Source organism: Vulpes lagopus, chromosome 13 (genome assembly GCF_018345385.1).
Source record: "Vulpes lagopus strain Blue_001 chromosome 13, ASM1834538v1, whole genome shotgun sequence".
Classification (NCBI taxonomy): Eukaryota; Metazoa; Chordata; class Mammalia; order Carnivora; family Canidae; genus Vulpes; species Vulpes lagopus.
This window is the reverse complement of record NC_054836.1, coordinates 6,869,957-6,893,807: the sequence shown is the minus strand read 5'-3', so window position 1 is coordinate 6,893,807 and position 23,851 is coordinate 6,869,957. Positions and strand designations below refer to the sequence as shown.

At 49.6% G+C, this 23,851-nt stretch overlaps 1 protein-coding gene across 14 annotated transcripts in view; it reads left to right on the top strand.

Annotated features, from left to right (window-relative positions):
- Positions 1–23,851, top strand: part of PLXNA4 (plexin A4) — a 428,345-nt gene that overhangs the window by 94,494 nt on the left and 310,000 nt on the right. The window contains exon 4 of one of the 14 annotated variants that reach the window (XM_041727618.1): positions 9,048–9,301. The exons of 12 other annotated variants lie outside the window; for them this stretch is intronic. In XM_041727618.1, coding sequence (XP_041583552.1) covers positions 9,048–9,119 — 72 coding nt within the window. In that variant the 3' untranslated portion in view covers positions 9,120–9,301. Of the gene's footprint in view, positions 1–3,587; positions 3,745–9,047; positions 9,302–23,851 lie in introns of those variants that run through there. One more of the 14 variants, XM_041727621.1, reaches the window with a different exon arrangement.

Below are 23,851 nucleotides of genomic sequence, written 5' to 3'. Positions count from 1 at the left end.
TCCTAACACCTGCTTCCAGGTGTGCATTCTTGCCCAGGGTCACAATTTCTCTTTGCAGCTTTCCTCAGGATCTTTACTTGAAGAGATGCTGTCAATTTTAAGTTGCTTGTAGAACTTTTCTTTCTTCTTTCAACCACGACGATGTTCATACGGTCTCTGGCAGAAGAGACTTTATTTTGTGGTCACCCCGAATTCTCAGGATGCTTTTATTTCCCTGAGAGCCCCTTATGACTTCCCTTTGGCATTTCCCGGGGCGGAATTTACCAGACCCGCAGCCCATGTTCTCTGGGAGTTGATCTGCTATAATATGACCGAATCTGATGTGGGTGTGACCTGCCACGTGTGTGGACATAAACTTGGCCTCTTTATGTGACATTTCTTTACCATCACTATCCATCCACCACCTTTAGCAGTATGATATGGACTGCCTTTTCCTGTGGGTCCTTCCTTCTGGAAATACCAATGTTTATTTGCTATTTAGAAGTATATTTCTGTCTGAGAGGCTACTGGGTCTATTCTCAGTATTTCCATCCTTCCCTCCATCAGCAATATTTGTGGGGCCTGTTGATTGGCTACAGAAGTATGAGCCAAGTGTCCTCAACACAACCAAAGGACCCTCCTGCCACTACCCTTGCTGTGACTTTGGGGCAATATTGGAGAAGCCACCATAGTCTCTTTGCTCCAAGGAAGGAGAGAGAATCTGTCCCTGAAATACACTGAAAAACCTCAGTGGAGGGATCCCTGGGTAGCGCAGTGGTTGGGCGCCTGCCTTTGGCCCAGGGCGCGATCCTGGAGACCCGGGATTGAATCCCATGTCAGGCTCCCGGTGCATGGAGCCTGCTTCTCCCTCTGCCTGTGTCTCTGCCTCTCTCTCTCTCTCTCTGTATGACTATCATAAAAAAAAAAAAAAACCTCAGGGGAAGTGGCCAGCAAAAATCACCAGCTAAGATAAGCCAGGAAAAAAAATTTGCAGAGCCACGGAGAGGCCTCTTGAGCCAGTGGCAGGAATTCGGGTTTGTACTTGGTGATGAATTTTCATTCTTCTCTGCTGGCTGACTCACTTTGAGGGATGAGGGACAATCACCCCCCTTTGCAGGGTCTCAGTCTTATTTGCAGTAAACAACAGAGGGAGTGAGCTCCAGCCCTCCCCCACCTTCTGTCTGCTGCTGCATTTATAAATACTCAGTCACATAATGTCCTGGTGTCAGCACGGGGGAGGCTCACAGGGACATAAGCCACCACTTCACAGTTAGAATGTTTTTTACTGCCTGCCACTCACCTCAAACTAAGAATTGGTATCTGTGGGCTCGCCTTCAAGCACCAGCTCACGCAGCCCGCTGCCTGTCACCAAGCCCAGCCGTCTCCTGCACCTGCTCCTCTTTCATGAGTTGAGGGAAAGACCCCTGTGCCCTCCACCTACGTTGGGGGACCAGCAGTGACGTCTACTTTCCAACCTGTCGAAGTGATGCTTCCCAGAGCACTGTGGGGCCCTGGGGCTGTTCTGCGAGATGAGATCACTGGTGCTAAACTTGTCTTTGCTGACAGCCCGGAACTGGATTCCAGGGTTCCTGGCAGGCTTGGGAGGTAGTCGGCTGGGGGTGAGTTCCCACAGATGCCCCAGCTCCTGCCACCACTGCTGTCTCCTGAGTCGGGCTTCCTTCTCCTCTGATGCTTCTCTCCTCCCAGTCGGGTTTGCCAGGCTCCCTGTTCTAAAGAATTGCCTCCCTGTCCACCACCCCCACCTGGTTCCTGGTGGCTTAAAAGGCTGTAGAAAGCCAGGTTGGAGATCTTTAAAAAAAAAAAAAAGAGGGGGTGGTGGAGCACCTGGGTGGCTCAGTTGGTTAGTGTCTGACTCTTGATTTCAGCTCAGGTCGTGATCTCAGCGTTTTGAGATTGAGCGCCACGGTGGGGGAGGGCCTCCTGCTCGGTGGGGAGTCAGCTTGAGGTTCCCTCTCACTCCCTCTCCCCCTGCCCCTCCCCTACTCTCTCTCTCTCTCTCAAATCTTTTTTTTTTTTTTAAAGCCTGGTTGGAGGATATGCCAGGCATCAGTCACTTCCCTGTTCTTGCGTGTGGACAGCTGTCTTGCATCGCAAGCACTGGTGCTTGGTGTTGTGCAATCCATGCCCGGGGCGGGAGGGTTGCTGCAGTTGGGCCCCAGAGCCTGAAAGAGCTCCTCTCCTCTTCAGGCTCCAGCATGTCTGTGGCCTGCCATCCTGACAGATGAGTATGGAACTCCAAGGGTCCCAGGAATTTAGAACAAGACTTGGGAATCCCATCACTGGGAACCTGGGCCATGTGACTCTGAAAGAGAGGGCTTTCTGGCAAGGGAGACGGAGCCCGGCCAGGGTGCTCCACTGAAGTCGCAGGTGAGATAGACGAGCTTCCCTGCTGGGAGGACTTGGCCAGGAGCACCTTGAGAGAAGCCCAGGGTGGGGGGGGTGTGTGTGTGCAGAGGGAGCACCAGGCATCTCACCAGGGACTAGCAGCGAGCGTTTTAGTCTCCTGTCACTTACTGACTTCAAACAGCACAGTTAGTAGGTTAGAAGTGACATGGGTCTCACTGGGCCAAAATCACGGTGTCTGACAGCTGCATTCCCTCCTGGAGCTTCGCAGGGAGAATCCATCCCCTTGCCTTTCTGGCTTCCGGAAGCTGCCCACATTCCTTGGTTCAGGGCCCTCTTCCTCTGTTTTCAAAGCTCGCAGCATTGCGGCTCTCGAGCCTTCTGTAGTCTTAGCTCCCTCTGACCCCAGCTGGGAAGGGCTTTGGGCTTTTAGGACTCATGATGTGATTAGATCAGACTCACCTGCATAATCATCAGTGGAAGCTGATGACACTGCAAAGGTCAAAGTCACCACATCATCAGTCAGGGTTGGAGAGGGGAGGACAGGATGGAAGAATGAGAGAAAAGTGAGCAGCTACTGTGTGCCAGGCCCTTTGCTCCCCAGACCTTACATGTGAAAGTCTACGGCCCTTGCAGCAGCCCTGCGTGCTAAGCGTTTACTCCAGTTTTTTCCCCAAGACACTTAGATTCAGACCCCAGAACCCACGCTCTTGTGTTCGCTCTCCCTGTACGGACTTAACAGATTTTGTGTATGTGTGCCCATGTGCATTTTGGAGCTTGATTTGGTTTCCTCACCCCAAATCCAGCTTTGTGTAGGTAGGGGTGAGGCTGGGGCATGTGAGGAGTTTGAGCCCCAGAGAGGAAGCTCTTGGTCTTAGCATCCTGGGCAGCTCTCCTTGCTGGAAGTTTCTGAGCATTCCAGGGCCTGTGTTCTGAGCCCCAGAGAGAGTGGGCCTTTTCTCTCGCCGCCTGTTGAAATCCCTGGACTCTCACCACAAGCTTCTCTACTTACAGGACTGAGCTCAATTGGGCTTGTGAAAAGGAACAGCTGATGTGTTATATAATTCCCTTTCAAATGTGTGTGTAACAGTATGTGCATAAATATAGTGTGTGTATGTGTGTGTGTAGGGGGGGAGTTGTTCCTGGAAAAGCTGAGGAGGACCTGTTTGCCATTTTCGATGACTTGTTCTAAAGCATTCCTCTGCCTGTCTTCTCATTCCGTTCTCCTTCTCCTGCTCCTGCAGGAAGATGGAGAGAAGTCGCAGTGCGCAGCAGCCCACGGGAAGGGATGTTAGGGACATTGGGCTTCCGACTGCCTCTTCTACTGTGTCACCATAAGGCACAGACCTCCGCATGCGACCTCAGCTCTTCGGGTTATTGATGTGAGAAATTCTGCCTTTGGGCTTCAACGAGATCGAGTGTGCAAACAGATACCACGATCAGGAAAAGCTACTTGTGCAGAATATGGATGTGTGTGTATAAATCTGAATTTACAAAGAATAAATGGGGATGGTTTTTAAATAGAGCCTTTAAAAGATGAATTATGTTTTCTTTTCTTTTTTTAAGTTTTTATTTAAATTCTTTATTTAAATTTTTTATTTAAATTCTTTTCTTTTTTTAAGTTCAATTTGCCAACATATAGCATAACACCCAGTGCTCATTCCAAGTACCCCCCTCAGTACTGTCACCCAGTCACCCCAACCCCCCGCCCCCCTCCCTTTTCACCACCCCTTGTTCGGTGTCTCTCATGTTCTGTTGCCCTCACTGATATTTCCCACTCATTTTCTCTCCTTTCCCCTTTATTGCCTTTCACTATTATTTATATTCCCCGAATGAATGAGAACATATAATGTTTGTCCTTCTCCGATTGACTTACTTCACTCAGCATAAATGCCTCCAGTTCCATCCACGTCGAAGCAAATGGTGGGTATTTGTCCTTTCTAATGGATGAGTAATATTCCATTGTATACATAAACCACATCTTCTTTACCCATTCATCTTTCGATGGACACCGAGGCTCCTTCCACAGTTTGGCTATTGTGGACATTGCTGCTAGAAACATCGGGCTGCAGGTGTCCCGGCGTTTCACTGCATCTGTATCTTTGGGGTAAATCCCCAGCAGTGCAATTGCTGGGTCGTAGGGCAGGTCTATTTTTAACTCTTTGAGGAACCTCCACGCAGTTTTCCAGATTGTTTGCACCAGTTCACGTTCTCACCAACAGTGCAAGAGGGTTCCCCTTTCTCCACATCCTCTCCAACATTTGTGGTTTCCTGCCTTGTTAATTTTCCCCATTCTCACTGGTGTGAGGTGGTATCTCATTGTGGTTTTGATTTGTATTTCCCTGATGGCAAGTGATGCAGAGCATTTTCTCATGTGCATGTTGGCCATGTCCATGTCTTCCTCTGTGAGATTTCTCTTCATGTCTTTTGCCCATTTCATGATTGGATTGTTTGTTTCTTTGGTGTTGAGTTTAATAAGTTCTTTATAGATCTTGGAAACTAGCCCTTTATCTGATAGGTCATTGGCAAATATCTTCTCCCATTCCATAGGTTGTCTTTTGGTTTTGTTGACTGTTTCTTGTGCTGTGCAAAAGCTTCTTATCTTGATGAAGTCCCAATAGTTCATTTTTGCTTTTGTTTCTTTTGCCTTCGTGGATGAATCTTGCAAGAAGTTGCTGTGGCCAAGTTCAAAAAGGGTGTTGCCTGTGTTATCCTCTAGGATTTTGGTGGAATAAAGATGAATTATATTTCAAATTTTCAACAATCCTCTGTGTATGTGTGTGTGTGTGTGTGTGTGTGTGTGTGTGTGTGTGTTAGTTAAAGCTTTGACGGTGTGAATGTAAAGATTTCCTATCTTTTTTATAATTACCTTAAACTTATCTTTGGCCCAGTTGATTTGATAGCAGACTAGAGTTTTGTGTGAGTGTTTTCCAGAGACTTAAAAATTAGGAGGGGCTGTTCCAGCTCATCCGCACAAGGATTGGTCAGGGAATACCCAGGTACATACCCAGGGAACCAGCCAACGAACCAGGTGGAGTCAGGGTGTGTAAGTGCGAGTGTGATACGCCTATGTGAGAGCCCTGTGTAATTACCTCTGATGGTACCTTCTGCATTAGGGGGACAGGTGTTTCATTAAGTTTGAGAGATCTGGGGCATCCTCACTATGCCATGGTGGGATCTTGGCATTCCAAAGTGAGCACGCAAGGATCCAACTGCCGAGAAGCTGGTTTTTTCAGCATATTTTAACTGCTTGGACACCACTGTCCTGAACGACGAGCTTATTTAAAGGATCAGAAAGACTCAAACTGTACCGCCACACAGCCTCTGAGAATGCTGTTAGGGCCATCCCGGGAAGAGACTGGAAGTCTGGATCCCTGGTCCACCGCTTTTTTGTTCTGTGATCTTGTGTCTGCCACTTTCCCTCTGTCTATTGCAGACACAGAAAACATGCTGGGGACATCCTTGCTGAGAGCAGCCCGTGAGTGGTTTTCAGAGCCCAGGATTGGCGGGCCCTGTTGACCCAAGCAGGCCTGTAACAAGGCCAAGATCTTTCGAGTGCTCCCTGCAGGGGGGCGGCAAAGGCCACTAACCGCTGGCCTCAGGCAGAGAACCCCCAGTCTTGCCAGATGGGTCATCTCGGCCACAAGAGTGTGTGACTGATTCAGCTCTGGAAAAATAACGCAGACCCCATGTGCTCCCCATTGTAGGTCCGGGGGCTTTGCATCTCTTTTGGCCCTAAGACCAGCCACTCTGCAAAGCAGTGGGGAGGACTCCACGGAGGGGGCACTCTGAGCTCCTTCTCTTGTTTGATTATTCGATGACCCAGGAGACAAGGGAGCAGGCAGGAAAATAGGCCCCGTGGGACCACAGTCCCTTCTCCACCAATCACTTCTCAGCCTGTCTTACAGCTTCTCTAGGTGTGAAACAAGTAGTGGGCAGTTTTACCTGACAGAGCTGTTTAGAGAATCGCGAACAGGTGGTGACAGTGCATATTTCTCTAAGAGGCTACGAAACATTTCAGCCTGGTGACTTCCCCCAACAGGAGTCTCCTGCTGAAGTGCCCAGAAAGCCAAGAATCTGTGAACAGGCAACCGCACCCATGGTCATACTTATTTGGTCTTCTGATAAATGGTTTGGCAATTTGACTTTAAACTACTAAAAGAGCACAGAGGAGAACTTGGAAAGTGTTTTAAAAATTTAAGAAGGAGGGAGGGGCCCCTGGGTGTCTTGGTGGTTGAGCGTCTGCCTTTAGGCTCAGGGCTTGATCCTGGGGTTCTGGGGTCGAGTTCCGCATCAGGCTCCCTCAGGGAGCCTACTTCTCCCTCTGCCTCTGTCTCTGCCTCTCTCTTGAATAAATAAATAAAATCTTAATAAAATAAAATAAAATAATTAAAAGGAGTGAAATGGAGGGATTAGGGAAAGGAAATGATGGGAGAGATGGAAATAGAGCCACTGCCCCCACGAGAGGGGTTATGCCTAGAGAAGATTGCTGTTGGGGTGCCGGTCACGTTCTAATGCCACCTTTACCTACACCCATGCTCCTCAGTTAGTGAGGCTGAACCCAATGGGGACTTACCTATGCCCGCTCTGGCCAACATTTATGTCATGCTTCCTAAGTGCGGGCACTGCCCTGGCTGATGGACCTCTATCAACTCAATCAAGTCTCCTAACTGCCCTACAAAGTAGACATGCTTGGGATTGCCAAGATCACTTGAGGAAACCGAGGCCCAGAGTTGTTCAATCCAAACCATGTGATTAAAGCCGTGGAGGCAGGATCCCCAGGGCAGGGCCTGGCTCTAAGCCCATGTCTGTTGGTCTCAGGCTGAACAGAGCATGGTCACCTAAAATGGTCCAAGGGAAGCCTGCAGCCTCCCAGGAATGTCAGAACTCACCCTCTTCTTCGTCTCTTATCCCTTGAGCTGAAGCAGCCCTCCCCCACCTTGCATTCTCTCTGCCCTGAAATCTTTGGTAGGCAGGCAGTGATGGGTGGCTCCTCCCTGCCCGTCTGGTTGATGGCTTCTTTCTCCCTGGAGAAGAAAGGCCAGACAGTATCTGCTTACTGATGTTGAGTGTCCTGGGTTGAGACCAGGCCCCTTGGCCCATGTGGACACCCAGAACTATGACCTGGTGTTGTTCACGGGCTTTCTATCTTTTGAAGGGGATGCTCCCTGGCTCTAGATTGGCATCTCTTCTTCCTTAGCCTTCTCCTCTTTTTCTAAAAATACACATTTCGAAAGTAGCAGATGGCTTCATGGGTGATCTTCCAGCCCCTTCGCCTCTAGCTCCACAGGGTGAGGTTTTCCTCTCTTGGCCTTTTTTTGCCTTCCTTCCTTCCCCTCAAACCTTCTGGCCATGGCCCAGCCAAGTGTGTGATCACACTTTGCTCTTTGGGCTCATGCAGCCTGGGCTGAGATGCCTGGTCCCTATGGCCCTGACACCACAGCACGGGCCAGAGGAAGAAGGGCTTTTCTATGAATGGATCAACTTCTTGTCCTCAGGCACAACAGCCATGTGTCCAGAGAAATTCTGGATGGTGTTACTGTTAAACTAGATTTTCTCCATAAAGAGAAACATTGCCATTATTTGGGTGGGGAAGAGGCCCTTAGGTGGCTTAGCTCAGGCCAGGGACCAAGGCTTCAGTCATTATTCTTCAGAGCTTCTAGGGAAAAGATTTTGAAGCTTTTTATTTTTTTTATTTTTTGAAGCTTTTTAGACAGAGGAGTCATTCTTCAAATAAAATCTTAATGGAAGCCAAACATAAAACTGATGCAAATCAGGTCAGGTTGAAGTTGATGGTTGGGGGAAATGAAGAGGGGGGAGGTGGTTTCAGAGCTTCTCTCTCTGTCTTCCTAGTGGCCTCCCTAAGACTCTAGGGCACCCCATGGAGCTCAAGGAGCCCCACCTACACGTGGATGGTCTCAAATGAGTCATGAAATCTTCCTGGCGTCGGGGCTGCATGTCTTGCGTTGTTGGGGTGAGGCCAGGGGGAATGCAGGGTGGTGTGTATGTAAGGGAGTAGAAAGAGAGGGGAACTTCTGCTGCTTCTCCTTTGCCCTCTCAAAGTGGGTGGCACCTGGGTCCCCCAGGACTACGCAATGGTCCTTAAAGGGAAGCCAGGCCCCCAGAAATGTGTTGAGTACGATTGTGCGTCTTCTCTCTTAGCCAGTATCTCAGAGCTATGAAGAAAACAGCTTCTAGTGGGCCACTTTTGCTTTTAGGGTGAGATGCTTCCATGGGAGAAATATCCTTGAACGTAGCTGCCAGCGCAGGTGCCAGGGTCGGGAACAGCCTGTCTCCTGGGCTCCTGCAGTAGGACACCTGTGTTACTGGTGTGTTCCTTTAACTTGCTGAGAAGGGTGGGCGCCAGCTCGGGGCGATTTTCATTTTGGTGATCAATAATGGCTGTGCTGGCCAAGGTCACCTGTGCCACCACTGCCACCAGCTACTTAGAGACCTCCCCTAACATCTGAATCACACGTGACAGTTTGCAAAGCCTATACCGGGTCATATGTTGCCACGCTTACGTGGCACACCCACCTGCGAAGTAGGTGTGTTGATTCTGGTTTTACAGATAAGGAATGTGTCTTGAGAGGTTACCTGCCGCCAGCAAGGTCGCCAGAGCAGTTAGTGGCACGGCGGGCAGGTTCCCAGCCAACCATCAAATCTCGGATTCTGAGTCCAATGCCATTTACACTTTTCCACAGGTGCTTCCAGCTGTCAGGTCTGGCAGCTCAGGTTGGGAGAAGAGCAAGATGAAGGAAGGCCCTCGATTCTAGCGGGTTCTCCGCATCCCCTACTAAATGTCCCACAATGCTCCGGCTCGCCTCACCCTCCCTCCTTGGCGAGAGAGAGAGTGGGGCTCTTCCAGAGCACATTCCCATTGTTATTTTTTGCATCTCAGCACCACGTGTCTCACTATTTTTATCCTGTACTAGAAACTATTAAGAGGGGGAGAGATGTTAATTGGTATTATTACAGCAAACCGGGTCCTGGTAACATTGCAATTCAGAGGTAAGCGCTCCACTTGCCTCCCCTGCCTCTCAGGCCGAGGTAGGGATTCTATCCGTTTGGCTCGCAGCCAGCACAGATTTCTTGGGCTGGTGCAGGCCGGGGGAGAAAGAAGTGTTCAGGCCTCTGCCACGCGCCCCCGGGCCGCCGGGCCTCCACTCCACGGTAGCTGGCGAGGGAAGGATGTAGGGCGGCGGGCGGTGATGCGATTGTCCTGTCTGATCCAGCGAAGCTAGGCTGGAAGGGAGCGTGGGTCTGCTCAGGCAGCTCTCCTGGGGTGCCGCTTGCAGGGTCTTTGTGGGAGAATCTGGGGCATTTGTATTCACGGCCCAGCTGAGAGCGAGAGATAGCAGCCTCCTCCTGTCCTCCGAAGCCGAAGCCAGAGCGAAGAACCAACAGATTAGGAAATAATAGCGACGAAGTCGGGCAAGTGCGGCTTCACTTCCAGAAGGAAGAAAGGAAGGGCATTGGAAGAACAGGCTGCCTGTCCGCTGGCTCTCTGGGTTCAGATCCTGGCAGGTTTCTTTTGCACCACGTGACTGCAAGCGGGTCTCTCACCCTCTCTGGCCTCAGCTTCCTCATCTGTAAAATGGAGCTGGTGTATCTGCCTTGGGGCCGTCATGGAGTTTAACGCACATTGCACGCAGCGTGCAGTGAAGGTTCGAAAAAGTGGAACTTTTATGGGGAGCTTTTTCTCACGTGCTCAGAGATTCTTGAGGGCTGAGTGTGCCCGAAGCAGCGGGAGGCAGAAAAATCTAGATTGTGGCCTGGTGCTGTCTGCTGACCGCTTGGACCCAACCCGTGCCCCTAATGTCTTCTAGAGCCTCTCTCAGTGCCCACTTCTCTACCCCTGCTCAGCTTGCTTTCATGACATCCTAAAACTCTTATTTTTGATAATGCTTATTACTTTTTAAGAGTTACTATAGCAATATGTATCATTTGTGGAAAATACAGAAAAAGAATAAATGAGAAAATGAAAATCACCTGGAATCCTACCACTTTCAGAAAATTATTATTTTGAGACATGTGCGTGCAAACACACACACACACACACACACACGCACACACACACGCTAATGTGGGGGAGGAGCAGGGGGAAAGGGAGAGAGAAAATCTCAGGCAGGCTCCACGCTCAGTGCAGAGACGTACGCAGAGCTCAATGCCACGACCCTGAGACCATGGCCTGAGCCCAAATCCAGAGTTGGATGCGCAACCAACTGGTTCACCCAGGTGCCCCACCTTCAGAAAATTATTTTTGAGACTTGGATGTATTCCTCTGTGTCTTTATTTTCTATAAACTTGTACTTTAAATATATATAAAGTTGAGATTATAGACTCCATATATATTATATTTATATCATGCCTTTCTCTTACTTTTCATTGTGAACATATTCCCATGTGATTAAGTATCTTTCAAACATGATTTCTAAAGACAGCCTAGTGTTTCATCATACAATCCTTGCTCTTCTGTTCTTTATCTTTAAGCTTTCTGGTTTTCTTTTTAATGCTTTTACTTCCTGTTTCCTTCTTATCTGTTAATTTTTGCTTTATGGATTGGATTTTCTCTGCTTTCCCTCCCCCTGGTGATTTGGAAAGTATTCATCCTATTTAAACTCAATAGTGATTACACTTAAGTTTTTGAAAGCATATTTAAACCCATAAGCATCAAAGTTAAGAATTAAACAATACGGTTTTATGTACTTCCCTTCTCCAGTTTCCCCATTTTGGCTACTATGCACTAGGTTTTTTAAGACCCATGCTAATATTTTTATACATTATGATCATTTCAATATTCCTTCATCCCTTTCAAACATAGATTCACATTTCTGCTATTCCACCATTAAAATTGCACTAAGTATTCAGGCAGCTCGAACAGCTTATCATGGCTCATGTATTTCTTACCCAGCACATCCCCCACCTGCGGGTTCTGGATTTTGCTTTATCTCTTGGTGGATCAGCATTTGATTTTAAGACTTTTTTTTTTTTGCTATAAAGGGAAGACTGGTAATGAAACTTATTTAACCCTTGAATGTCTGAGAGTGTCATTCTATCGACTTCATATGTGAATGATAACTTGGTTATTTCCTATTTCTCAAAGTTGTTGGAATTTTTCCATCGTCTCTGAGCAATGAATGTTGGAAAGTAGCCCCAGATGAGCTGATTTTGATTCTTTGATAGGTTTTCTTTTCCTTTTTCCTGTTTGAAGGTTTAAAGAATTTTCTATCTAGATACCAAACAAAGTATATGTTGATTTAATTTCTTTTGCATTGCATTTAAATATGCTCTTTTAATCTGCAGCTTCTGAGTTTTCAACTCAGAGTTGATGATCATGAGGGTGATCGTGATTGTGATGGTTCTGCTCTAGGCTGTTCTCTTCTAGAAGGATTCCTTCTACCCGTGTATTGGGTCCCCTGGTTTTGTTGTCTAGGACTCTTTTTTCTCCTCACTGACATACAAGTCCTGGGAAAGCTTTTCCAGCGTAGCTTTACATCTGAAGTTAATTTCTTGCAGTTCTCTTTTTGCTGCTAAGTGCTTTCCATGAGGTTTTCACTGTGGCCTTTCAAGTAAACTCTCCTGACTCCACATCCTTCCTTTTAGATCAGTGGTGGAGGACCAAGTAGGGTCGAAGTCTGGGTCTGGTCCTGGCTGTTGTTTACATACTGTCTACTGCTCTGGGGAGCCCAACGGAGTCGTTGCAGAAGAGACCATGTGGCCAGCAAAGCAATTAATATTTACTCTGTGGTCTTTGAAAGGAAAAGCCCATTGACTCTTGCTATAGATACTATTTAGTTTGATTTCTTTCAGACAGGAGTTCTCTTGAATCATACTGAAAAGCAGATAAGAAAAATTTCTAAACATTCCCTCTTTCTTTTTCATTATATTCAATCTATCTCATAGGGAGGTATTTTTTAGTGAGCCTTCATCTTTTTGTTTTTATTTTCTGGACCTGTAATATCCATTTTACTAATTTTTTTTTTCTGTTTGCTCAGCATTCCTCAGAGACGTTGTATTGGGAGGTCTGGTGGGTCTACCGGAGATCACTGTGGGCTCCGTTCTGAAATGTTTAGATTTCCAGTACCTCTCTCTCGCTGTCTCTCTCTGTCTCTCTGTCTCTGTCTCTTTGTGTGTGAGTTTGTGTTCCACTCAAAAGGCAAAGTCACCCTCATAGTGAGTGATCTGTGAGATTAGCAGAAGGTGGGATTCACTCTTACCACCTTATGCAGTAAGGGAAGGAAAGAGACGCAGAGAGGCTGTGATGATATGATTAGAGTTTTGAGTTTAAACCCTGCTTTCTTGCTCTGAAGCCCCCAGGCCCACTTCCCAGCTGGCAGCGCCACCTCCAGCTGTGATGGAGGAAACCTGATGTGGTTTCCACCTGGGGAAAACTTCCCCTAGGTCTTTGGCACCTGTGTTTCTGGGAAGGCCCCAACTCTGTCGTTCCAGAGATGGACTGGATGGAACCCTAGGGAGAGGGGGCTGGGGGCACACAGCCAGTGTTTTCTGTGCGGCTGTTTTTGCAAACATTTGGAGAATTTATGATTTGAATTCTTTTTATATTGTACCTGAATTGTCCACAGCCATCAGCATTCTTGACACTGGTTTCCACCTGGTAATTCCCACACCTGGACTTCCAGAAGCAGAAGGTGAGAATGTCTACCTGCACAAAGTGAGGTATATTTGCTGCACTCCTGGGTGAACATAAAATATTGTTTGAAAGCGATTCCCCTTCACTATGTATGTTCTCACAGGCTAGCAGGGTGTGTGTATATGCGTGCTTGTTGGAGGGGAAAAGTGAAGAGAAGGAGCATGGCATGCGCACGCTTCTTAGTACAGACATGAATTTGAAAGTTGGGCATTTTCTTTTCCTTTTTTTTTTTTTTAAGATTTTATTTCTTTGATGTAGAAAGAGCACAAGCAGGGGAGCAGCAGGCAGAGGGAGAGGGAGAAACAGGCTCCCTGATGAGCAGGGCCTCGATCCCAGGACCCAGGGATCATGACCAGAGCCCAAGGCAGACACTTAACTGACTGAGCCACCCAGGCAGCCTGAAAATCAGGCATTTTCACAATTTAGGCAGCTCCAATTATCTGCATTTCTGGAAAGGAGATGTGGTGCAGATGATGGAAACCAGCAGATAACTTACAGATTACTTCTACTTTGTTTGGAGATACTTGATATTAAGGGCGGAGGAGCCTGCCAGTTTACCCCGAGCTCCTGCCCCTGGCTCTGTGCTTGCTTGGGCTGGTGTTAAAGCAAACCCAGGTTCCGTGACATGCTGCTGGAAGGCCAGGGTGTCAGCCCCAGGGTAGGTGGTGATATGAATTGAAACTGATTGAGGGGAACAAGCTCCACTCCAAACCTCCGGACAGGACCCCCACCCACCATCTTCTCGGGGCATCACTAACACCCCCTTTGCTTCACCTGGAGGAATCTCACAGAATCCAATTTCCTCCAGCCCACTTACTGCTCGTCAGCCTGCCCCAGAGTCTTCTCTGCACTGCCAAGGAATGATCACTCCGTCTCCCGTTGACTGCCGTTCCGTGTGCTCTCGGCTTCTCTGGCAGGATGGATTCTGACCAAGGAGGTTGAATTTCAAATAATACAAGAAGGTGGGGAAATCTTTTCCCAAACAAACAAAAAATCATATCGTGTTGGAAACAACAGCAACAAGGTATTTAAATTCTTACCCTGAGCTTCTTCATGCAGTGTTTAAATTATGAGCTCTGTCCCAGAAAACTGCTCAGGAGAACTCGTCCTCGCAGGTGCTGTCTTTGTTCAGACGGGCAGCGCAGAGGGTCCGCAGGCCTCCAGGCTGCGCGGCAGGAGGCAGGAGGCAGGAGGCGGCCGTGCCGGGCTCTGTGATGCGGTCACGCCGAGCAACTGTGCATGCCTCACCTGGGCCCACATAGACGCCTGTGTCTACGCTTACTAAGCTACATATTTCCAGGCTGTAATTGCATCCCGTGTCTCCACAGCATTATAGACATGAAGGAAGGATGAGGGCTTTGCATGTTCCTAGAGATGTGATTATGATAACAGGCAGCAGACCCTGTTTGCTGTGCTTGTCCCGCTCGGCATCTCGCACAGCTCTCTGCCCCAGGTGGTGTTGCGAGTGGATGGGCTTGGCACGGACACTGCTTCCCAGCCTGGGTTTCTTGGGTAACTTTGGTTATTTATTTATTTTTAATTTAAATTCAGTTTGACAGCATGTAGTATAACACCCACTGCTCATCCCATCAAGGGCCCTCTTCCGTGCCTGTCATCTTGGGGTGACTCTGAACTGAACTTTCATGCCCACGTGGGAAAGTGTATTCATCCTAAGTGTGTGTGCCTCGGTGACTTTTCACGCGTTGAGCTCCTCCGTGTAACCTGCACCCAATTCGAGAAAGAAAACATTCCCCATTCCCAGAATTCCCCTTACACTCCTCTTTGAGTCACTACTCCCACTTTCCCAAGGGCAGCCCACCCTCCTGACTTCCCACAGCATAGATTAGGTTCTCCAGCTTTTACTTTAGATGAATGAAATCGTGTGGCACACACCCTCTTGTGTCTCATTTCTCTTGCTACACTTTAGGTTTATGAGATGGACCCCTATCACTGCAAGTAGATGTAGTTGTTCGTTCTTGTGGTTGCATAGCATTCCATTGTGTGACTATCCTAAAATTTATTTTTCTCTTTTATTGTTGATGAGCATTTGAATGGTTTCCAATTTTTGCCTTTTATGAACAGGGCTATTCTTAATACTCTTGTGTATGTCTTCTGGAGACCATAGATTCATGTTGCTACTGCAAATGTACCTAGGAGTGAAATTGCGAGGGTCATTGCATGCTTTCAGCTTTAGTAGATACTGCCAAATATAGACTAGATCTTTTTTAAAGGGCTTTTAAATTGTGGGAGGCTGGCTAATACCCTTGCCGGAAAATAACAGAAAGGGGTAGCTTTTTCAGACAGTTACGGCGTAGTGGGTTTCAGCGGGAGATAGACCTGGTGTGTTCAACAAGTGTTTATTGACTGTCCGGTATCTTAAGTGGCTTCTGTGACAAATCACCACATAGTTGGTGGCTTAAGACAACACAGACCTATTCTCTTAAAGCCCTGGAGGTCAGAAGTCTAACATGGGTCTCAGTGGGTGGAAATCAAAGTATCTGCAAGCCCGTGCTCCCTCCAGAGCCTCTGGAGGGACATCCGTTTCCTTACCTTTTCCAGCTCCTAGAGCTGCACTGGCTCACACCTCCTTCCTCCGTCTTAAAGGGCAGCATCGTGGCATCTTCCAATCCCTCTCTGCCCTGTGTAGTGAAGTCTCCCTCAACCGCCCTCCTATAAGGACCCTGTGACTGCATTTAGGATCCACCCCCAGAATCCAGGATCGTCTCCCCATCTCAGGATCCTTAACTTAATCACACCTGTAAAGCCTCTTCTACTATATAAGGTAACATCCACAGGCTCCAGGGATTAGGACCAGGTACCTAGCCATGACTCAGCCTCCCACACAGGGAGATACCATCCTCTCTTGGTTTTCCCTGGGGCACCCACAGGACCTGCCCTCATGGGGCAGCAGCTTCCCACATCACAAAGCTGCCCGATTGTGCTGCTACTCTTGATGATTTTTATTGCACTGTGGGAAAAGGTTGACAGATGGGACCAGAGAAGTGTATGTAAAGGATCCACCTGACAAGATCTGTTTTATCAAATTATACTACTTTCAGTGGTAATAAAGACTTTCAAATGGGTAGGAAGAAAAATATAATGCAAGACACCAAAACTGCAATGTGGGATCACAGATTAGATCCTGGGACAGAAAAAACAGACGGGAGGGGTTAAACTGGTGAGAGCCTAATATAAGCCTGTAAGTCTCACTAATTTTGTTTCAGGAATTGTGCTGTGGTTATGCAGGCTGTTAATGTCAGGGGAAATGTGGTGAAGGATGTGCAGGCACTCTCTGTATTATCCTGGCAATTCTTCTATAAATCTAAAGTTCCTTCAAAATAGAAAGGGGGGGTGGGGAAACAGTGCAAAGCATCCACTCAGGGCCAGTAGAAAGCTCAAATTCTGTTTATGTGACCTAGGAGATAGGGTCCTGTGTTGGCAGGATGGATTTAGAAGATCCCGAGGGTAATGATGAGGCTTACCAAAAATATAACCCCAAAGTATGGAGTTGGGGGCGGGTGAGACCAGTTATCCTACCCCGCGGTGGAGCTGGAGCTGGGGTCCAGGGTGCTGCTCGGGTGTGAACGGGGGAGAGGCCAGCCTTCTGCCTGCAACTGATTCATCAACTCCTCCCTCCCACCCCCGATCCTGGCCCATCACAGGGGCTCAGTCTTTTAAGGGCTCCCCAGTGGCCAGCCAGCTCACAGCTGAGTTTGTTATCTTCCCGCACACACTTATCTGGGCATGGTTAGAGCTTCCTAATAAAATTTGTCACTGACTTTAATCCCATCACTGTCCAGACCCAGTGATTAGCCCCTCCGGTTGTTTTGGCTTTGCTTTGTACCTCCAGCCTCCTCCGAGGAAATTGGTAGAGATAGGAGTTCAGAGAGAGCTCTTGGCCCCATAAAAAGAAGACACAGAAGAAGCAAACCAGGACCACGAATAATTCTACAATAATTAGATACAAACGGCTTTGTCTCCCTCCTGCCTTCCCGTCTACCCCCATCTCAGGCCCCCCCAGGCACAGAAGCAGGAGAGGGGGAAGTCTTGTCTGGTCCCTGCTGGGAGCTGCAGAGGCTGGCCTCACCTCTGAGCTCTTGACAACCCCACATGCCCTCTGCCTTGCTTCTTGGTTGCCTGTGATGGGGAGGGGGCGATGGGCAGGTCTGGGCAGGGGAGAGGAGGCTCTTAGTCAGCTCACCTGGAGCCATGCACCCACACCCTGAAACTGGCTGTAGAATTTCTGGGCCACATTTCCCCTCCCCTCTGCCAAGCCCCATGGAATGTCCTGGCAGGCTTCTGGGGTTGTATAACTCTCCACACAGCTGCAGGACTGGATGCACAATTCTGGAGCCCAGAAAGAGAGTGGATGTGGAGAATGAAAAGAGGGAAGTCTCCGAGGCGCACGTTCACTCAGCAGATATAGTGGGGGTGCTCCCGCCAGGCACATGGACGGTACCTGGGGGGCGGGGGGTGTGTAAGGGGCGTGTGAGTGCACTGAGAATCGCCGTGTCTCCAGGTGTAAGTTGAACATATCACTGTGTCTGCGTGGGTGTCGGGGTGGAGGGACTGAGTGGTATGTGCAGGGGCTCACTGTTCCATGAGCTGGCCTTTCTCCCCTGCTCTTCGGGCCCTGCCGGGCCGCCCTCACTGCTACCTGCCCCCTCTCCTTGCCTCCCAGCCCCGGAAGGTAACCCTCTTCTCTGTAAGTCTGTGTGTTGCCTCAGCCCCCGAGTTTCCTTTCTCAGCTGTCGGGGCTTCATGCTCTGGCTTTGGGCACCTGCCAGGAGGGAGGCAAACACCGGAATGCAGGGGCGGCAGGTACCTGCCATGCGTGTGCAGAGGCCACGTGGGCCGGAGGCAGGAGGCCCGGAGCCAGCACTGCCTCTCCGTCCGAACTGCCTGTCTCCCTGAGGTCCTGCAGCTGGGAGGCCGCGCCTATGCAGTCCCAGATGCATGGAATCTGCACTGCCGGCTGATCAGCCCCAGGGGGGCACCACAGGAGCTGCGGAGGGTGGACAGTTCCACGGGCCACAGGAAGAGGCCAGCCCCAGGAAGGTGCCGTAGACCCAGGTGGCCCAAACAACACAAACGTTTTATCTCGCAGTCCTGGAGGCTAGGGGTTCAAGATGGAGCCGTGAGCAGGGTCGGTTCCGTCCGAGGCCTCTCTCCTTGGCTTGTAGCAGGGCCTCTTCTCTCCGTGTCTTCACACGGCCTTCCCTCTACACATGTCTGAGTGTCCACATTACCTCTTCTTATAAAGATATCAGCCAAATTGGATCAGGGCCACCTTAATGACCTCATTTTAACTTAATTACGCTTTAAAGACCCTATTTCCAAATACAGTCACATTCTGAGCCGGGGTTAGGACTTCAACACACGGGTTCTAGGGGCACAGTTCAAGCCATCACCAGGACTACTCTGCCTCCCATCTGTAGGCCCATGTCCTAGCTAGCTTCAGGTTACAGCCAGGGAGTCCCCCACCCCCAGCAGAACCCTGGCTGTCTCTCCTGCATGGGTGTTTGGGCAGCTTTGGGTCTGGTGGCTTACAAATTACCTGCAAAGAAAATAGAGTGGGGTTATTTTCTTGGCTCTTCTTTTAATAATTTTGGATCAGGAGCAGGCAAGGAAATGTAGTGGCCCAAATAATAACTCTGTGACACCAGACGGTGGTGTGGCCTTGGCCAACTTACTTCACCTCTCTGACCATGTTTTTATTTTTATTTGTTATTTTATTAATAATAAATTTATTTTTTATTGGTGTTCAATTTGCCAACATACAGAATAACACCCAGGGCTCATCCCTTCAAGTGCCCCCCGCAGTGCCCATCACCCATTCACCCCCACCCCCCACCCTCCTCCCCTTCCACCACCCCTAGTTCGTTTCCCAGAGTTAGGAGTCTCTCATGTTCTGTCTCCCTTTCTGACATTTCCCACACATTTCTTCTCCCTTCCCTTCTATTCCCTTTCACTATTATTTATATTCCCCAAATGAATGAGACCATATAATGTTTGTCTAAATTGACACGATGGGGCTGTTGTGAGGCTTGAGATAATGTGTGTGAAATGCTCAGGGCACTGCCTGGCCCCCAGTGGGTGCTCCAGACTTCTTCACCTCCTGTCCTATCAGGTACGGGACCGGTGCTCCCACCATTCCTGCAGGCGGGCTAGTGTGACAGACACTGAACCCAGTGCGCCACCGACAAGTACCTGCTGTCCACGCAGCAGAGATGGGGCAAAGGCTACTGAGCGTGAGGTGCGGCCCTGACGCTGCTGTTTCTGAATGAACCGTACTCCAACGTCGTCCCTGCTAATTGCAGGTCAAAGACAAAACCTCTGTACAGAAATGGTTATTGATACATTGAAAGCAATGCCCAGTCTTGGGAACTTTGAATACAAAATTTGAAGAAAGAAAAGCTCACGTGGGCAGAGGCTGGAGAGAAAAAGGAATGGAGTCCCCTTACCCTACAGGCGCTCAGACTTGAACAGGAACCAGCCACCTGGGGGCTCAGTGGTTAAGCGTCAGCCTTCCGCTCAGGGCGTGATCCCGGGTCCCAGGATGGAGTCCCACATGGGGACTCCCAGGATGGGCTCCCTGCATGGACCCGGCTTCTCTGCCTGTGTCTCTGCCTCTCTTTCTGGGTCTCTCACGAATAAATAAATAAAATATTAAAAAAAAACAAATCATAAATTACCTGGAGAAGCCCTGCTGCATAATATCAGTCTTGGCTTAGGGTCCATATCACCTGGTGTTGTCCAGAGCTCTTCCATCTTGGCTGTTGTCCTAGCTGCCTGGTCTGACTTCTCTGTGCTTGACCTGGGGAGCATGGGGAGGTGGGCAGGCTTCTCGGAACTTCTCTCTCCTCTCCCTGATTTGCACAGGACTTTCACTTTTTAGCAGGTGACTATTTCTTTGGCTCTGATCCCTCTTCCCTTTTCTTACCCCTCTTTTGTGTTTGGGCCTCCGGATATTTCAACCTCACTGAGGAGCACCCCACAACGTACAGCCCCCTCACTGATGCCTGTGCTGAACCCAATTAGGAGGAGGCAGATGCAAAAAAAAGAGCATATTTCCCATCACCATCCTCATCTTCCGTACCCCATGTGCCTCTACCCCAACACATCAGTTCCCTGGCCCCAATTCCCTAATCACTTTGCCAGAGTAAATAATTGCCGGTGTGTGGTGACCCAAGGTCACAGCCAATGGAGGGATGTAATTAGGGCCTTCATTTCCGACCATTTTGGGAGCTGTCTTCCAGCTGATACTTGTTTCTTGGATCCCTTGTGCTGATGGTCATGTCCCTCACTCATACTCCCCTTCTGAGACTGGACAGCTTGGGCTGGAACAGAATTGCTCGTGAGCAGAGTCTTTCCCTACAGAAGGAAGACGGTGGCACATCCTGGGCCGGAGAGCCCAGAGTGTGGCCCTCACCCCTTTCGCACCACACATCACAGTGTGTGAGTGCCTGCTCACCACTATTTCCAGGGAGGACTGAGACTAGAAACTTGGCTCGTGCCCTCTCTCCCTGGACTGCCCAGCACCACACGGCCACCAGGCTTCTCCAGAGTTACAGCATCTGCTTTAATCGGTGCCTTTGGAGCCCTGTTGATTCGTGCTGGCAAGAGCTGGGCCTGCTGTGACCTCCCTGGGCTGGGCGGGCTGAGTGCCTTGAAAGGGGTTACGGTGGGTGGCACTCTCCCCGAGAGGAGGCACAGGCCCTGCCTTGTGTTCCTGCCTCTTCTATCTCTGGCTGCGGGTGCCAGGATGGCTGGCTGGGGGCGATGATGACAGATGACTGCTTTGCAGGTTCTTCTGGAAGTGTTCCCCCTGGTCAAAGCAGGGGAGGCAAACATCTTCTTGTCTCTACTCTAACTCTCAAAGCTAAGCCAAGACTTGAGACAAAAATAAACCTGTGACTACTCCAAGAGAAAAGGCCAAGAATCTCTCGTGTGTCCTTCCAGCCTGCCTTTTTTGGGATGGGGAGGGGGCTGTTGAGGAAGGAAGTGGGCAGTATGTGATGTCATGTTTTGGTGTCTGGTGCTTTGAGCCTCATTTTGGAAGAATGTCCATACTAAGCCTGAGGGAAATGGAAGGTTTCTTGATTTAAGAAAAGGAGGCCCATTGGCTGTCACCTCTGGGAAGGTCACTGTTACAAGGAACTTGCACAGCCCCTCATCCCACCCCTGTGAGTGTGTGCAGATCCCAGCCTGGTGTACGCAGTCCATTCTGGGCCGCCGAGGCAGCTGAAGAGTGTGAGCTTGTTCGTGCTCTCTCTTAAAGGGCCGGGCCAGGCCTTCTGTTCCTGGAGGTCCCCCTAGGTCCAGGAACCATGATGTCCCCTCTTTCTTCTCTTAGAAAGCTTTCTACAGGCAAGGATGTGTCCTTGACTGCTTGCCCCTCTTTTGTTTCCTCACTGGGGACATCAGGCACAGCAAACAACAAAATAAACATTTCTCTCCCCACCCCACCCCCGCCCGGGGGGAAATATAAAGCTGCTCAGCCCATCAGTTCTTGTTGGGGGAACGTGATGCTGACTGGGAAGGCAAAGGCCACTGCCTCGGACTCCCTTCCCATGGCAACTCCCAGAAACCTCAAGGCAGGGGTGCAGTGAAAAGGGAGCCCAAAGCAATGCTTCGCCCGGCAGCACCTGGAGGTGGAATCAAGCTGTCCCCCCGCTGCTCATGAGGCACAGAGGGGCCTCAGCTAGGAAGGGTGAGCCCTGAGTCCACCTGTTCTCCCACTTGTCTTTCTTACCCAGGGTCTCCTGGAGGTGTGGTCAACCACTATTTAAAAAGAAAGGGGGCAGGTGTCGGTGAGTCGGGACCTACCCTAAGTTAGCAACGAAAACGACCCATACCTTGAGTGTGTGGAGACACAGGAGAACGTAGCCTGGGAATTTTCTGCAGGCTTGAGTCATCTCATATTTGAGGCCTCCAAGCCTTGGGTGGTAGAGTGCTCAAAGTTTGGGTCCCTGTCTGGCTCCCTGAACCAAGAAGTGAGAGGCCGAGGATCAGACTTACCTGCCTGAGCCTCTCTGGTTTTCCAACTTGCCCAGAGAAGCTCCAAGCCAGAATGGAAGAGAATCCTAACTCTTGAACATATAGAGATTATTCTGGAATTTCAGAGAGAGGGCTGAGAGGCCCTCTGCGGAGGTTATGAGTCCAAGGGGAGAGCACGTCTGCCTTCTTGTCCATTGGCTCTGGGGCAGGCTGAGCAGGTCCCTCCAGTTCCTAGAGTTCTGTCCTGAGAGGAGGGCCATTCTTTCTGGTCCCCCCCGTTATCTCTGGTCCCTGCAGCCACCCTGTGGGGAGCAACTCTCCTCAGCAGTCAAGTGATGGAAGAGTTGGGGAGGGGGAGTGAAGTGAACACGATCGCTTGCTGCTGATAGAACAGTAATGAAATTAACAGGTAGTTAGAGCTGCCCCATTAACGGTGGAGTCAGTGTGTCAGAGCCACTTAGGGTATCAGTCTTCCAGATGTCATCTGGGACAGACAGAGCTGCTCATTTGTCCTATCTACCTTTGTGGGAAGACCTATCTGCTCCCCAGAGGGCTCACTCCCTTTCCTTTTGAAACCTTGATGTGCACCCCTAGCTGGGGAGACGTGGAAGGCCAGGGTATTGCTAAGGTTGTTTCGGAGGCCTGTGAGAGATGCATGACACGGAAGCATTATACAGCAGCATTCCATAGCTGCTCCGAGTGCCAGAGAAAACCACAGCTGCCCGGACCTGCCTTCCAGCCCCATCTCTCTTAACAACTTACTGTGTGAGCCTGATGTACGAACACAGCCCCTGTGGGGGCCAGTTTGCTCATCTGTAATGTGGAGGGATCCTATGCAACAATCATTTTCCTTCCTGGAGGAGGGGAGGGATTCCAGATGAAAAACAAGAACGGATGTCCAGGAAGGAAATGGACAGTGTGACTGAGAAGCATTTCGTCCGGTGTCCTTAATCTGGAGTGGTTGGCCTGGGGCCCCTTGCTGGGCTTTTGGAGGCTGATGAACTCTGTGAAGTTGTCCATAAACAACAATGGATGAGTGAACATTTTCCAGAATTTTTGAGAAGACTCCCGGAGAGGTCTTGGCCCTTATAAAATGAATACCCACTGGCAGCTTCGTGTGGGAGCAGCCTGGACTTCAGCCACTAGATTGGGGAGGACAGCCCCTCCCCTAGAGGCCGGACCTCACTTGGCCTTTTGTCCAGCAGATGGAGAAAGCCTTGCTTCTGACTCTGGGTGAAGCTGTTAGGGAAGACGGAGAGACATGACAAGTGGAGGCAATCACACATGACAGGGGAGTCAGAGAACAGAATTCCAAATGAGGTGCATTTGCCTCCTCAACCCTTGGTAGGAGCAGAGCTGGGGCCATGAGACCAGAATGAGTCCCTTAATTACCCTGGGCACTGGGTCCCCTTAAATGGATCAACTGTGGTGAGAAACATTGATCAGGCAAGAGTTTTGGGGAGATGGCTCCTCCTAGCTTCTGAACCCCTTTGGATGGGAACCTGGCAACAATTCTTGGCTGGCTGGACTTTGAGTTGTCCTTATTTGTCAGTGTTCTAGGTGCAAAGCTGAAAGTTGTCAGGGACCGAGTTGCCAGGTAAACTAAGACCCACAGTCCCAAACCATATGGCTCTGAATAAGGGGCCAGAAGCCTGGGAAGCTATGGAGGAGGAAAACAAGTGGGAAAAGTCGGACGAGGTAGAGAGCCCGAGGCACAAGCCCAAGTGAAGTTATAAGGTCAAGCTCGTACCTAATCAAGTATCTGTCTACCCAGCAGCTGATTTTCCACCTCATTGGAAAGAAAGGGTTCGAAAGGGTTGATCTCTGATAATGAGCCAGTGCTTTGCCAGCAAT